The following is a 13,328-nucleotide window of genomic DNA, read 5'->3' on the forward strand; positions in this document are numbered from 1 at the left end:
TTAATTATTTATTTTTTGAAACTTGGAAACAGGATAAAATATTGTCTCTTGCTTAGTCACTAAAGTTTATTAAAAGCAGTTCTCCCAAAGATACAGGTTCTTAAAGTTTTAAATTTCAACCATTAGTTATCAACACATAATTATCACTATTCTAAATGTCCTCCAAGTTGGTACTAATCAGTGATTTAACCCTTAGTCTTTTTGCTCAGTTCCTCATACTTACCTTGTAAACTTCACTGAAACCTCCTCTACCCAAAAGATGTAACAACAAATATCTGTCATTTAACGTTGGATGATCTTTAAATCTGTGGAAACAGGGAATATATAACATACATAATTATTAAATTATATAATTCAAAAATACAGCATGATTACAATGAGAAGTATTAGCTGTAGAGCCATGAGACATAGGTGCCAGTCTCCGCATAGCCACAATCAGACCTGTGACTTTTGTTGGCCTCCCCCTCTTTCTGCCCTGCTATAAAATGAGGGGGTGGGGGGATGGACTACACTAGATGAGGGATTTTTAAACTGTGTTACTGAGTTCCTCCAAACCATTCAAGGGCCACATGCTCCCACCATTATGTAACTACATACAATAAAACTCCCAGATATTTTACATGGGCTTAAAAACAGATTTGATTATAAAGTGAGTCACATGTTCTATGTGCATTCATCTTCTCTCAATAATGCAAAAAGTCTTCATGCTGTAACTGTTTTCCTCATAAAGGATACCAGCTTGTGCTGTTCACTAAAAAAGAAATAAGAGATTCTGGCAAAAATAACTTTAAAAATATTTCTACCTAGTTCTTGATCTTAAATAGCCCCACTAGTAATCCTGAAATTATTTTCATTTTAAGACAGCAGATTGCCTGTGGAGAGAAGTGACATTACTGTATGATAATGAACTTTGGAAACAGACAGATCTAAGTTTAACTCTAGTTTGGGCCACTAGTTATGGGCCTCTGGTCAAGTTAACTGAATTTTTCTAAGCCTGTTTCCAGATCTATGTTTCGAAGATGACCTACCTTACCAGGTTACTGGGAAGATTAAAAGACAGAACACAAGGGCACTTAGCACTATGCCTGACAAAGAGAGAGTGCTTATAATAGTTGTTGCTGGCACTTTACTGAAGGCCATGGCTCACACTGGCAAACAAAAATACACAAGTTATAGCTATGTCGAAAATTCATGTTTCAGAGTCCAAAATATGTGAGAAGGAACAGACTACAGATAGAAGCCATTTCCCACTTGCTATCTATTTTTCACAGTTTTAGTCTCTTAAATGACTTATAAACAAAGGTGAGCATTTATCTAAATTAATGTACTGAACTTAACAGAGTCTTGCTTAAAATCTCAATGGTCAAATGGCTCTTAAAGGTCATTCAGAAATGGGGTGTCAATACAATAATATTTCCACAACTCCATTATGTCACCCATCCTTCCCTTTTGTAAGGCTCTGTAGGTAAATCTAAACAGGCAGTGTATCCTAACCATTTATACTACAAATCTATATTGTTTTAGTGACCTCTATAGGGAAACATACTACATGTATAGGTATATATTTAATATATAAATCTACTATTTTTATATATATTTAAACTAAAGCAAATCATTATTTTGTTCATAAAACTGTATTATATCCTACAATAGAATGAAATACAGCATGGAATCAATTTACCAAATTTATATTAATCAAAAACATCATTCTAGACCAGCAATTTTCAACTTTTTTCATCTCATGGCACACACAAACTGATTACTAAAATTCTGCAGCACACTAAAAAATATATTTTACCAATGTGAAATAAAATAGGTGTAATTTTGATTTATTCACACCAGTTATTGTGCTGGCAGTTACTTTTTTATTTGATAATCTAAGAGGTCAGTGCCCCTGACTAAACAGTCAGGTATTGCATGTTTTAAAAATTCTTGTGGCACACCAGTTGAAAATTGCTGTTCTAACCCATGTCAGAAAGTGCTCAGCAGTCTTCAAGCCAGTATACCCCCAAATTGCTTACTGTGAATTATCTTCATTATGTATCCTTTTTAGTTCCCTGATATGTAGATTTCTAACCCTTTCTAGCCTTTCCAGCTCTGCCTGGATCTCTGCTTCCTCCTAAAGTAAAAAGGAAAGAGAGAGTTCAGAACACAAGAAATGTTACCTTTCCAGAATCTCATTTCAAAAACAACAGCAGACAGCTCTCTCATGAAAAGCTAAAGCAAGATGTTTTGCATTAAAAAATATTTTTTAAAAGAACTAGACTTTTTGTCATAAAAACAAAGCCTATAACAAAATAATAAATAAAAATCAAACCATACAAAGGATTACAGTAGAAAAAGTAAGAGTCCTCTGCCCCTTGCTCCCTCCCCTCTAGACCACTCCTCAGATGTAACCACTGTTAAGTTTCTTATCTAAAGTTTTTAGGAACGTTTTGTGCATGTACATATAGATATGCAATCTTTTCTTCTTCTTTTTTTTTTTTAACAAAAACCAGGTCCTTTATTTGGTTCTGTTCTGCAAGTATGGATTATACTAGTTGCTTTAAGTTTTACTGATTTAACAAGATCTGAGAATCCAGTGGGGGGAAAACAAACACGTATCAATAGCAGTTTATTAAAATGCTTATTGACCATCATCACCATACGCAGCACCCACCAAAAATGTGTGAGCTGCTGAATTAAAAAGATGAGCAATCTACATCTAAGATGCTTCTGTGAACATCGCCAATAACAAATTCTGTGTAGGTGCCTTTGTGTTACAAGGTTGATACAAGACCTTCTCTTCTTAGCCAGTTTAGGCAAAAGATAAGAGCTGTTATGTGATTTAAAATATCATATGAGATTTCTGCAGGTACGTGAAACCAATACATTTGCCCAAATAACCAACTTATTTCCACACCAAATGTAAACTAAAAATTGCACTTCTCATTATATTTACCTTTTTAAGATGACCTAATCGGAGTTTGAAGATTTCTTCTTGTTCATGGTATTCTGCTAATGTTAACCTGGAAAATAATGGTAGAAATTTCAATAAATTATTTGAAATCATAGTGCGTATATTTAAAGAGAAATGCCAAAGTATGTTATATAGTATATTTAGTCTGTTAAAACGACTAAAAGACAGTTATCTTGCAGTCAGTCCTTTGAAATGAGAAAACTTCTGTGATTTATCAAATGTGATGTGAAAGAAGGACTTCAAAGCCAGAAGTCTAAATTGTAAAAAATGAAAAAATAAACGTGCTATAATTTTACATTATTTATAACATTAGTTTTGTCCCAAACATTACTCAGATGAGAATCCTTCAGGAGAGGTAGCCAAAAATTATGTCTAAATTGTCTTAAAGGGCAAAATAATAAGCCAACAGATCTGCTTATTTTTGATAACTCTCTGACTTTGATACTATAATAACAAAGAGAAGAACGTCTAGAATCTGGAGTTTGAGGGCTAAGGTTCAAAGTGCAACTTGGGTCATGTGACCTTGGGCAAGCAACTTTAATCTCTTGAGTCTCAGTTTCCTAAAAATGCAGCAAGTAATAATACCTATTTAACAAGTGTTGTGACTATTAAATGAGAATGTGAAAAGAATGCATAATTTGTAAAATGCCATTTAAACAAAATTCTCAAAGGGCTGACTTGATGGGTAATCACTTGTTCATTTCATGTTCCACCTACCCCATTCGCATGCTCATATCTCAAGAGTAAGCATGTAAGATACTCCTCCATCTTCACCCTCTTCACATTCTAGAAGCATACACATATAATTCAAAGTTTTAGATGTCCCTGTTCAGATATATTCTAAATAGCAGGAGAAAGAAGAAACAGCTATCCTATCAACCAGGAAGGGCTACAAAAAGAGCCTTTGAGGTCTGACTAAAAGAAAATAAAAGAGTAAAAAGAAGAAACACATCTAATAGAAGAATTATGCCTATCTCTTCATAATTGCAGAAATACTTATATCCATTACTTTATATCACACTAGCAAAAAAAGGAAGAGCCCTGGTCAGATGGCTCAGGTGGTTTGATTCCAGGTCAGGGCACACACCTAGTTTGTAGGTTTGATACTCAGAGGCAACCAACTGAGATCTCATTCTCTCTGTTTCTCTCAAAATCAATAAAAAAAAAATATCCGAGGTGAGGATTAAAAATAAAAAAGGGAGCCTGGCTGGTGTGGCTCAGTGATTGAGCATAGACCTATGAACCAGGAAGTCATGGTTCGATTCTGGTCACGGGTCATGCCTGGATTTCGGGCAGCCAATCAATGATTCTCTCTCATCGTTGATGTTTCTATCTCTCTCTCCCTCTTCTTTCCTCTCTCTGAAATCAATTAAAAACATTTTTAAAAAATAAAAATAAAATAAAAAGGGGAGAAATGAAAAATCATAGCTAAGAATGCTCTCTCTGCCTGAAATAGGTTTGATACCAGGAAAGGATAATGTGACTCACTCCAAGACTCCAGAAAACTGTTTTTGGCTTCTGGCCCAAGGAACGAGCCAAGTCTCTGATACTCTAATTAAAAACTGGACCGAATGCCTTCCAGCTTGGATTTTACACAGAACTCCAGATGGCAGCTATTTATTGACATACTATTGACCTAGATTAAATTCTAATTATTGTTCTATGGAAAGGAAATAACCTATGCCGCCACCTTCTTCTTTTTCTTCTTTTGCCTATGCCTTCTTTATACTCCTAACCCAGTGGTTGGCAAACTCATTAGTCAACAGAGCCAAATATCAACAGTACAACGATTGAAATTTCTTTTGAGAGCCAAATTTTTTAAACTTAAACTTCTTCTAACGCCACTTCTTCAAAACAGACTCACCCAGGCCGTGGTATTTTGTGGAAGAGCCACACTCAAGGGGCCAAAGAGCTGCATGTGGCTCGCAAGCCGCAGTTTGCCAACCACGGTCCTAACCCAATGGCTTTATGCACTAGAGTTAAATAATTTTCAAGTAATATTGGAGGAAGAGTCCCTTCACAAAGTAAATATACGAAAGAAGACAATCATCACATTAATGTGTACAATATTTGCCTAGAAAAATCTTTCAAGTTTGGGTTCCTACTTAGATTTTTTTAAAGGAAATATTTTTTAGTTTTAGTTTTAAAATATTCAGAGCTATAAGAGTGAAGATGTTTTCCAAGCTTATTCACTATGCATACTTTTATAACTATACTTAATGTAATTATTAACTTATTCATCTGTTCATTTTTCTTAAATAAACTGAACTGCTATGGCTGGGACTGTATCCTTTAGGTCTGTATCCCCAGTGTCCAGACCTGAGCTGAGTATATAATAAGCATTTAACACAGACTTACTAAATGAATGTCCAAGAAAAGGCTCCCCAACACATCAAGTATGTCTGGGGTGAGGATTGCTGTTAAGCAATCTTTCTCACTCGATTGAAGATACATTTCTGGAATGTCATGGACTTTTAACAATGGTGTAATATTATACTTGAGGGCGTTTATGGGTTAATATGCTTTTGTGAACTGATATGAAAACATAAAAGGCAAAAGACATACCAATTAATAAATCATACAGTATTATTATATGCTATTTGTAGCTATCTTTAGACCTGAAGCTTATTTTCAACTAGAAGCCCGGTGCACGAAATTCGTGCACGACGGGGGTTGTCCCTCAGCCCAGCCTGTACCCTCTCCAATCTGGGACTCCTGGAGGGATGTCCGACTGCACCGGGATCGGGCCTAAGCGGGCAGTCGGACATCCCTCTCACAATCCAGGACTGCTGGCTCCCAACTGCTTGCCTGCCTGCCTTCCTGATTGCCCCTAACCGCTTCTGCCTGCCAGCCTGATCACCCCCCAACCACTCTGCTGCCAGCCTGATTGATGCCTAACTGCCCCTCTGCCAGCCTGTTTGCCCTCAACTTCCCTCCTCTGCCAGCCTGGTCACCCCTAACTGCCCTCTCCTGCAGGGTTGATCACCTCCAACTGCCCTCCCTTGCAAGCCTGGTCCCTCTCAACTGCCCTCCCTTGCAGGCCGGGTGCCTCCCAACTGCCCTCTCCTGCTGGCCATCTTGTAGTGGCCATCTTGTGTCCACATGGGGGCAGGATCTTTGACCACATGGGGGCAGCTATATTGTGTGTTGCAGTGATGACCAATCTGTATATTACTCTTTTATTAGATAGGATAGAGGCCTGGTGCACGGGTGGGGGCCATGAAGGTTTGCCCTGAAGGGTGTCCCGGATCAGGTTGGGGTTCCCTTGGGGCGTGGAGCGGCCTGAGCGAGGGGCCTGTGGTGGTTTGCCAGCCGGCCACGCCCTCTGGCAACCCAAGGGGAGGCCCTGGTATCTGGAATTTATTTTCCTTCTACAATTGAAACTTTGTAGCCTGGAGCGGAGCCAAGCCTGCTGCTCCCTCCGGGGTGGCAGCCATCTCTGTGGCAGTTAATTCACCTTCTACAATTGAAACTTTGCAGCCTTAAGCAGGTGAGCCCGGCCAGGGTGTGCGGAAAGCTTTGCTTCCCCTGTTGCCGCTGGCAACCCTGGCCTGCTCTCTCAAGCTCCATTCTGCCGCCCTTTGTTTGAATTTGTTTACCTTCTATAATTGAAACTTTGTAGCTTGAGTGGAGGCTTAGGCCTGCAACGGCTATGGAAAGCTTGGCTTGCTCTGTTACCTGGGAAACCTTGCTCACTGTGGCTGTAGCCATCTTGGATTGGGGTTAATTTGCATAGTCGCCCTGATTGGCTGGTGGGCGTGGCTTGGCTGGTGGGCGTGGCTTATGTAGCGGAGTGATGGTTAATTTGCATATTACCATTTTATTAGAGAGGATTAAAGAATCCCACAATGACCCTTTACAAAAATTCTTTTCCCCCTGAAAAACCAATGTAGCCACTATAAGTACACCAATTACAACAGCAATGACTGATTCTATAAAAAGTATATGTTTTTTAAATTTCAAATCTCCAATTCAGAAACCAACTTTATGGCTACCATCAATTCTATAGATATTTATTGCCTACACTATTATCTGTAGAGCTTTGGTTTTCCTTTTTAATTTGATTGAAAGCCTCTTAACAACAGTTGATGACTTAAATGTAAGCATAAGAAATATTTTAAATAGGTAAATAATATATAGAGTTTATTTCCCATGCAAATTCTGTTTGGTAGTTCCTGTCTAGTTGGCAAACTACATACAGCCAGCGGGCCATTCAGTTCACAGTTTCTTTTTGTAAATCAAGTGTTATTGGAACACAGCCATACCCATTCATTTACGTATTATCTAGGGCTGCTTTCAGGCTACTCTGTTGAGTATTTGCAACAGAAAATCTCTAGCTTGCAAAGCCTAAAATATTTACTGTCTGGCCCATTAAAGAAAAAGTTTGTCAACTCCTGTCCCAGAGGAAGATTCTCTTAGTGTTTAAGAATTCAATGATCAAAGAGGGAACTCTGACATGAGATGGGGGTGGAAAAGGAAAATATCTGTGCTCAGGATATTCTACCCCTCCTATGTACTAATTGTTGATTTGCAGTGAAAAAAAGATGCAATTTAAGATACTGGTGTTTTCCTTAGGTACCCCAGAACAAGAAAATATTGGTGATACCAAGATTTGGCTTATTGGGAAAATGTTCTTTTCCTAAAATAATACCTATTTTTTCTGAGTTTATTCCTAAGTTTGTGGCTGTTAACAAGTGCTCTTTAAACACAAAACAAAAACCAAGTGCTCTTTAGACAGTAAAGATCATTTTTCAGTTGTGCATTCTTCGGTCTGAAATAGTAGCCAGGTAACCCCCATAAGATGATACCAACATACCATAACCTAGAGCCAACCACACATAAACTATTATATCATTTGAATACCACAACATCACATTTGTTAAAACACATTTGTTATAACAGTGGCCAAAGATCATGATGTCAAGTTAAGTGACATTACTTTTCTCTCTCATTCAAAACTTCCTAAATAAGATCAAGCTAAAAAAATTAGTTACCTTTATATGACTTGAGCAAATCCATTAATGTAGCTAAAAACAAAGCTTAAGGTCTAGAAATCTCCATAATTTATCATGTTTTTCCAGTGGCATTCAATAGTTTTGTGTTTTGGAGAGAGAGTGGTATCTCATATCAATAAAGAACATACGTTTCATTTTCAGCTCCGTTGGTCTTGCTTTTCCGCTGTTTCTGCTCATTGGTTGCTGGAGGGGCCTGTCCCATGGCAGGAGGTTTCCGCTTTGCTAACATTTTCCGCTGTCTTTCAATTTCTTCCCTCTGTGAATTTATCCTTTCCTGCTGCCTAGAGATATAAAAGATAAAGAAGGTCAAAAAATTTAGCATGGCTATAGAATACAACAAATATCTTTGTTACCTGCATATTTAATAGACTTCAGAAAATAAGCCCCTTTAAATCAAGTAGAGATTTGATTTTAACTTCAGTTTGAATGAGCCAAATAATTGATAGTAGAAAGATTTATTTAGAATGAGTCTGCTTTAAGACACTAGTTATGATTATTTTCAGAGTAGAAAAGTGGGCAGGAAGGAAAATTATCAAATTTCTACTCTGACCTCATTTTCGGACTAAAAAGAAAGAATTTTCTGATGCCTTTTTAAAAGTTAAGAAAACAGCTCTAAGTCAGTCCCACTCACTGATACGGTAAAACCTATACTACGTTTTTAAAAACAAGTACCTTCAGAAAAAGCACAATGAAGCCTTGTAACTAATAAAAACTCCCTAAGAAATGGTATATTAAATGAATAAAAAACATATAAAAAGACTCCAGACATCTAAATAACATCATTAGACTATTTCCTAATAAGATGTCTAACTTTTCTAAACATGTTTACAAATTAGGAGTCAATAAAAATACCAATATAAGAAAATCACTTTCTCTTATGTATCCCCCCACCTAACAAATATTAAGGTTTATAATTTTGGTATGTAAAAATATACCAAGATTTGGGATTAACCATTTATTTAACAGACTAAACTCTTTAAATTACCTGTCATAGTTGACAGTCAAATGCTAGATACGATTTCCCCATCTTTTTTTTATCCAATCTTAATTTTTATAGAATGACATAACCTATTTTTTAACCTGTTCTCAAATGAAATCTCTTCTACCCTCTTCCCTGAACACAGCAGTTGTCAGTCCCTATACAACTTTTTCCAGATTCAGTATATCTTTCTTGGAAGAATGGCAACCAGAAAAAAAAAAAAAAAGACTATATACTCCAGGGAGGGCAATACTTTAAACAAGGTTAACCTAATCTGAGCACTGCAAGTAACTAACCATCTTCTCTAATAAAATGGTAATATGCAAATTAACCATCACTCCGCTACATAAGCCACGCCCGCCAGCCAAGCCAGGCCCGCCAGCCAATCAGGGCGAGTATGCAAATTAACCCAAACCAAGATGGCTACAGCCACAGAGAGCAAGGTTTCCCAGGTAACAGAGGAAGCCAAGCTTTCCATAGCCGTTGCAGGCCTAAGCCTCCACTCAAGCTACAAAGTTTCAATTATAGAAGGTAAACAAATTCAAACAAATGGCAGCAGAATGGAGCTTGAGAGAGCAGGCCAGGGTTGCCGGCGGCAACAGGGGAAGCAAAGCTTTCCGCACACCCTGGCCGGGCTCACCTGCTTAAGGCTACAAAGTTTCAATTGTAGAAGGTGAATTAACTAACACAGAAATGGCTGCCGCCCCGAGGGAACAGCAGGCTTGGCTCCGCTCCAGGCTACAAAGTTTCAATTGTAGAAGGAAAATAAATCCCAGATACCAGGGCCTCCCCTTGGGTTGCCAGGGGGCGTGGCCGGCCTGCAAACCACCACAGGCCCCTCGCTCAGGCCGCCCCACACCCCAAGGGAACCCCACCCTGATCCGGGACACCCTTCAGGGCAAACCAGCTGGCCCCCACCCGTGCACCAGGCCTCTATCTTATCTAATAAAAGAGTAATATAGAGATTGATCATCACTGCAACACACAATATAGCTGCCCCCATGTGGTCAAAGATCCTGCCCCCATGTGGTCAAAGATCCTGCCCCCATGTGGACACAAGATGGCCACTAAAAGATGGCCAGCAGGGGAGGGCAGTTGGGAGGCACCCGGCCTGCAAGGGAGGGCAGTTGAGAGGGACCAGGCTTGCAAGGGAGGGCAGTTGGAGGTGATCAACCCTGCAGGAGAGGGCAGTTAGGGGTGACCAGGCCAGCAGAGGAGGGCAGTTGGAGGTGATCAACCCTGCAGGAGAGGGCAGTTGGGGGTGACCAGGCTGGCAGAGGAAAGAAGCTGGGGGCAAACAGGCTGGCAGGGGAGCAGTTAAGCATCAACCAGGCTGGCAGCGGAGTGGTTAGGGGGTGATCAGGCTGACAGGCAGAAGCGGTTAGGGGCAATCAAGAAGGCAGGCAGGCAAGCAGTTGGGAGCCAGCAGTCCTGGATTGTGAGAGGGATGTCCGACTGCCCGTTTAGGCCCGGTGGGATCGGGCCTAAACGGGCAGTCGGACATCCCTCCAGGAGTCCCAGATTGGAGAGGGTACAGGCTGGGTTGAGGGACAACCCCCCGCCGTGCATGAATTTCGTGCACTGGGCTTCTAGTACCTAATAAAATGGTAATATGCAAATTACCATCACTCCGCTACGCCCATGATTGGGCCGGCTGGAGGCGTGGGGGGCAGGACTCAGGGTGGCCGATTGGCTGGCGGTAGGAGCGGGGGGCGGGGACTCACGAGTCCCCGCCCCCCGCTCCTCCAGCTTAAACGGCCGGCGCTGCGGAAGACGCTGGTGGCGGAACTCAGGGTGGCCGATTGCATGGCTGCTGGCACCAGTTTTCCGCCAGCAGTTTTCCTCTGGCCACCCACCCGATCAGAGCGCCTCCCGATCGGAGTTCCTCTCGGGGTGGCCGATCGTGCTGGCGGGAGGCGCTCTGATCGTTGGGTGGCCAGAGGAAAACTGCTGCTGGCGGATAACTGGTGCCGGCAGCCAGGTGAAGGAAGGTCTATTGCACGAAACTTCGTGCAACGGGCTCCTAGTCTGATAATACAATTCCTTTGCTGGATCACTGATTAGATATCAATTTAACAGCAGAATTGACAATTTTAATTAAAGAGTTTTATGCTTGTCTGAAAAAAAAATTTTTTAACTATCATTGGAGATATGCTTCCCCCTCCAAAATATATGTATAAAATAATTTGTGACTTAAAAAATTTCTGGATTAAGACACAGAATGTTTAAGTAAAATCACAATCTTCCTTCTGACTCAATGAATAAATAATTTACCTTCTCTGAACATGAGTTTCCTAATAAAAAAAATTGGTTAAAAAAAATATCTTTAGCTCATTTCTACCCTTTCAGGGGCCATGAGTATAAGGTACTCTGAAGTCTCTGGAGATAACCAGACAATATCTAAATTAAACTATCAACTATAGTGGGAGAATCATTCAACCTCCACAGATTACCAGCCCCACAGTCAACATATATATAAACCATAAACAAATGGTAGTATAGTGATGCCAAAACATCTTTGGGGCATCTTAAACTGTACAATATAAGAATAAAAGAGCCGAATTTGGCTCAGTGGATAGAGCGTCGGCCTGCGGACTCAAGGGTCCCAGGTTCGATTCCAGTCAAGGGCATGTACCTTGGTTGCGGGCACATCCCCAGTAGGGGGTGTGCAAGAGGCAGCTGATCGATGTTTCTAATTCTCTATCCCTCTCTCTTTCTCTCTGTAAAAAATCAATAAAATATATTTAAAAAAAAAAAAAGAATAAAAGAGCTTGCCTTGACATGAAAATTGATGTAGCAGAGATCAATATAATAAGGATTCCTACATTAATTCCTGATGTTCTTAAAAATACTCACCTATTTATACTTACAAATAAAAGTTATCTAAAGATAGTTTATCAGTGATACTCATTATGGTTTGAGAGTATAAAGTCTGGATTATGTCAATAAACTATAAATTCTCTTAGAACAAGAACCATGTCTTATCAACCCTTCTACTACCAGCACATATGACAGTGCCTTTATACAGTTGAGCCTTAAATATTTCTTGCATGCCATCAATTTTAGAGTGTTGGATCTTCATTACCCATGGAAAGAGTATTTTCCACCATCTTTTACAAAAGTACTAATGACCTAATAAATCCATCTCACTCAAATCTAAATAACCCTATTTCAAAAGCCATTGCCCGTAAAAGAAAACAAGACAATCGGTCTTTGGCACCATTACGGGTAGAACTGTGTCATCTAAAATATATATGAAAGTCCTCACGCCCAGTACCACAGATTATGACCTTTGTAAATAGAGTCATTGAAGATGCATTTAGTTAAAATGAGGTCATACTGGAGTAGGGTGGGCCCTAATTCCAATATGACTGCTGTTTTTACAAGAAGAAAAGAGAAGACACAGAGACACATGGGGGAACATAATGTGAAATGGAGACCTAGATCGAAGCAGCTATGTTGCCACAAGCCACAGAACACCAAAGAAGGATCCTTGCTAGAGGCTTCAGAGGGTAGAAGAGATTTCATTTGAGAATTGGTAAAAAAAAAAACAAAAAACAACCAACAGATTCTGTCATTCTACAAAAAAGAAATTTGGCCTCCTGAACTCTGAGAGAATAAATTTGTTTTGAACCACCCAGTTTGTGGTATTTTGTTACAGTAGCCAAAGAAAAGAATACAGGCACCGTCAACAACAAAACTGTTATTTCAGACCACAACCATATTATATATATAACAAGCAGGAGGCAGTAAAGAATAATGCACGTTCACCAAAAAATGTTTAAGCAGTGCTCTACAGATAGCACCTAAATATACCAGATGCAAATTTTTAAAAACTCCCAGGATTTTTTATGTTCTACTAGAGGCCCAATGCACGAAATTCGTGCAAGAGTAGGCCTTCCTTCCCCCAGCTGCCAGCACCAGCTTCCCTCTGGCACCTGGGACCTGGGCTTCCCTCCCGCCACCGCCAGCAGGCACCCAGGACCCGGGCTTCCCTCGCAGCCCCCCACTTTGTCCGGAAGGTCATCCAGAAGGACGTCCGGTCTAATTAGCATATTATGCTTTTATTATTATAGATATCTACTGGGAACTGTGAAATGCACTACCCAAGGGAGAAACTACAAAATGCCAAAGAAGGATCCTCCCTAGAGACTTCAGAGGGAGCATGCTCCTGGCAACACCTTGATTTCGAATTTCTGGCAATTTTAATTTTTTTAACCTTTAATGTAAAACTTGTTTTAATTCCTTTGATTACTTGTTTAATTTTCTCAGGATTTTCCCTACATTTTTTAACACGTGATGGCTGAAACTGACGGAAAGGATGACTATCACTAACTACTAGAATTATTAATGACTACAATTACAGAAAACTTAA

General features: G+C 39.9%; 1 protein-coding gene across 1 annotated transcript in view; it reads right to left on the minus strand.

Moving 5' to 3' along the window:
- TLK2 (tousled like kinase 2) overlaps positions 1 to 13,328 on the minus strand; it is a gene marked incomplete at its 5' end in the record, with an annotated part of 85,766 nt that overhangs the window by 24,893 nt on the left and 47,545 nt on the right. Inside the window, 4 exon segments of the mRNA XM_079799206.1 lie at positions 224 to 305; positions 2,022 to 2,119; positions 2,942 to 3,008; positions 8,103 to 8,255. Of these exon segments, the coding sequence (XP_079655332.1) occupies positions 224 to 305; positions 2,022 to 2,119; positions 2,942 to 3,008; positions 8,103 to 8,255 (400 nt within the window).

The sequence above is a fragment of the Cnephaeus nilssonii genome (genome assembly GCF_951640355.1).
Source record: "Cnephaeus nilssonii genome assembly, chromosome: 19".
NCBI classification, from domain to species: domain Eukaryota; kingdom Metazoa; phylum Chordata; class Mammalia; order Chiroptera; family Vespertilionidae; genus Cnephaeus; species Cnephaeus nilssonii.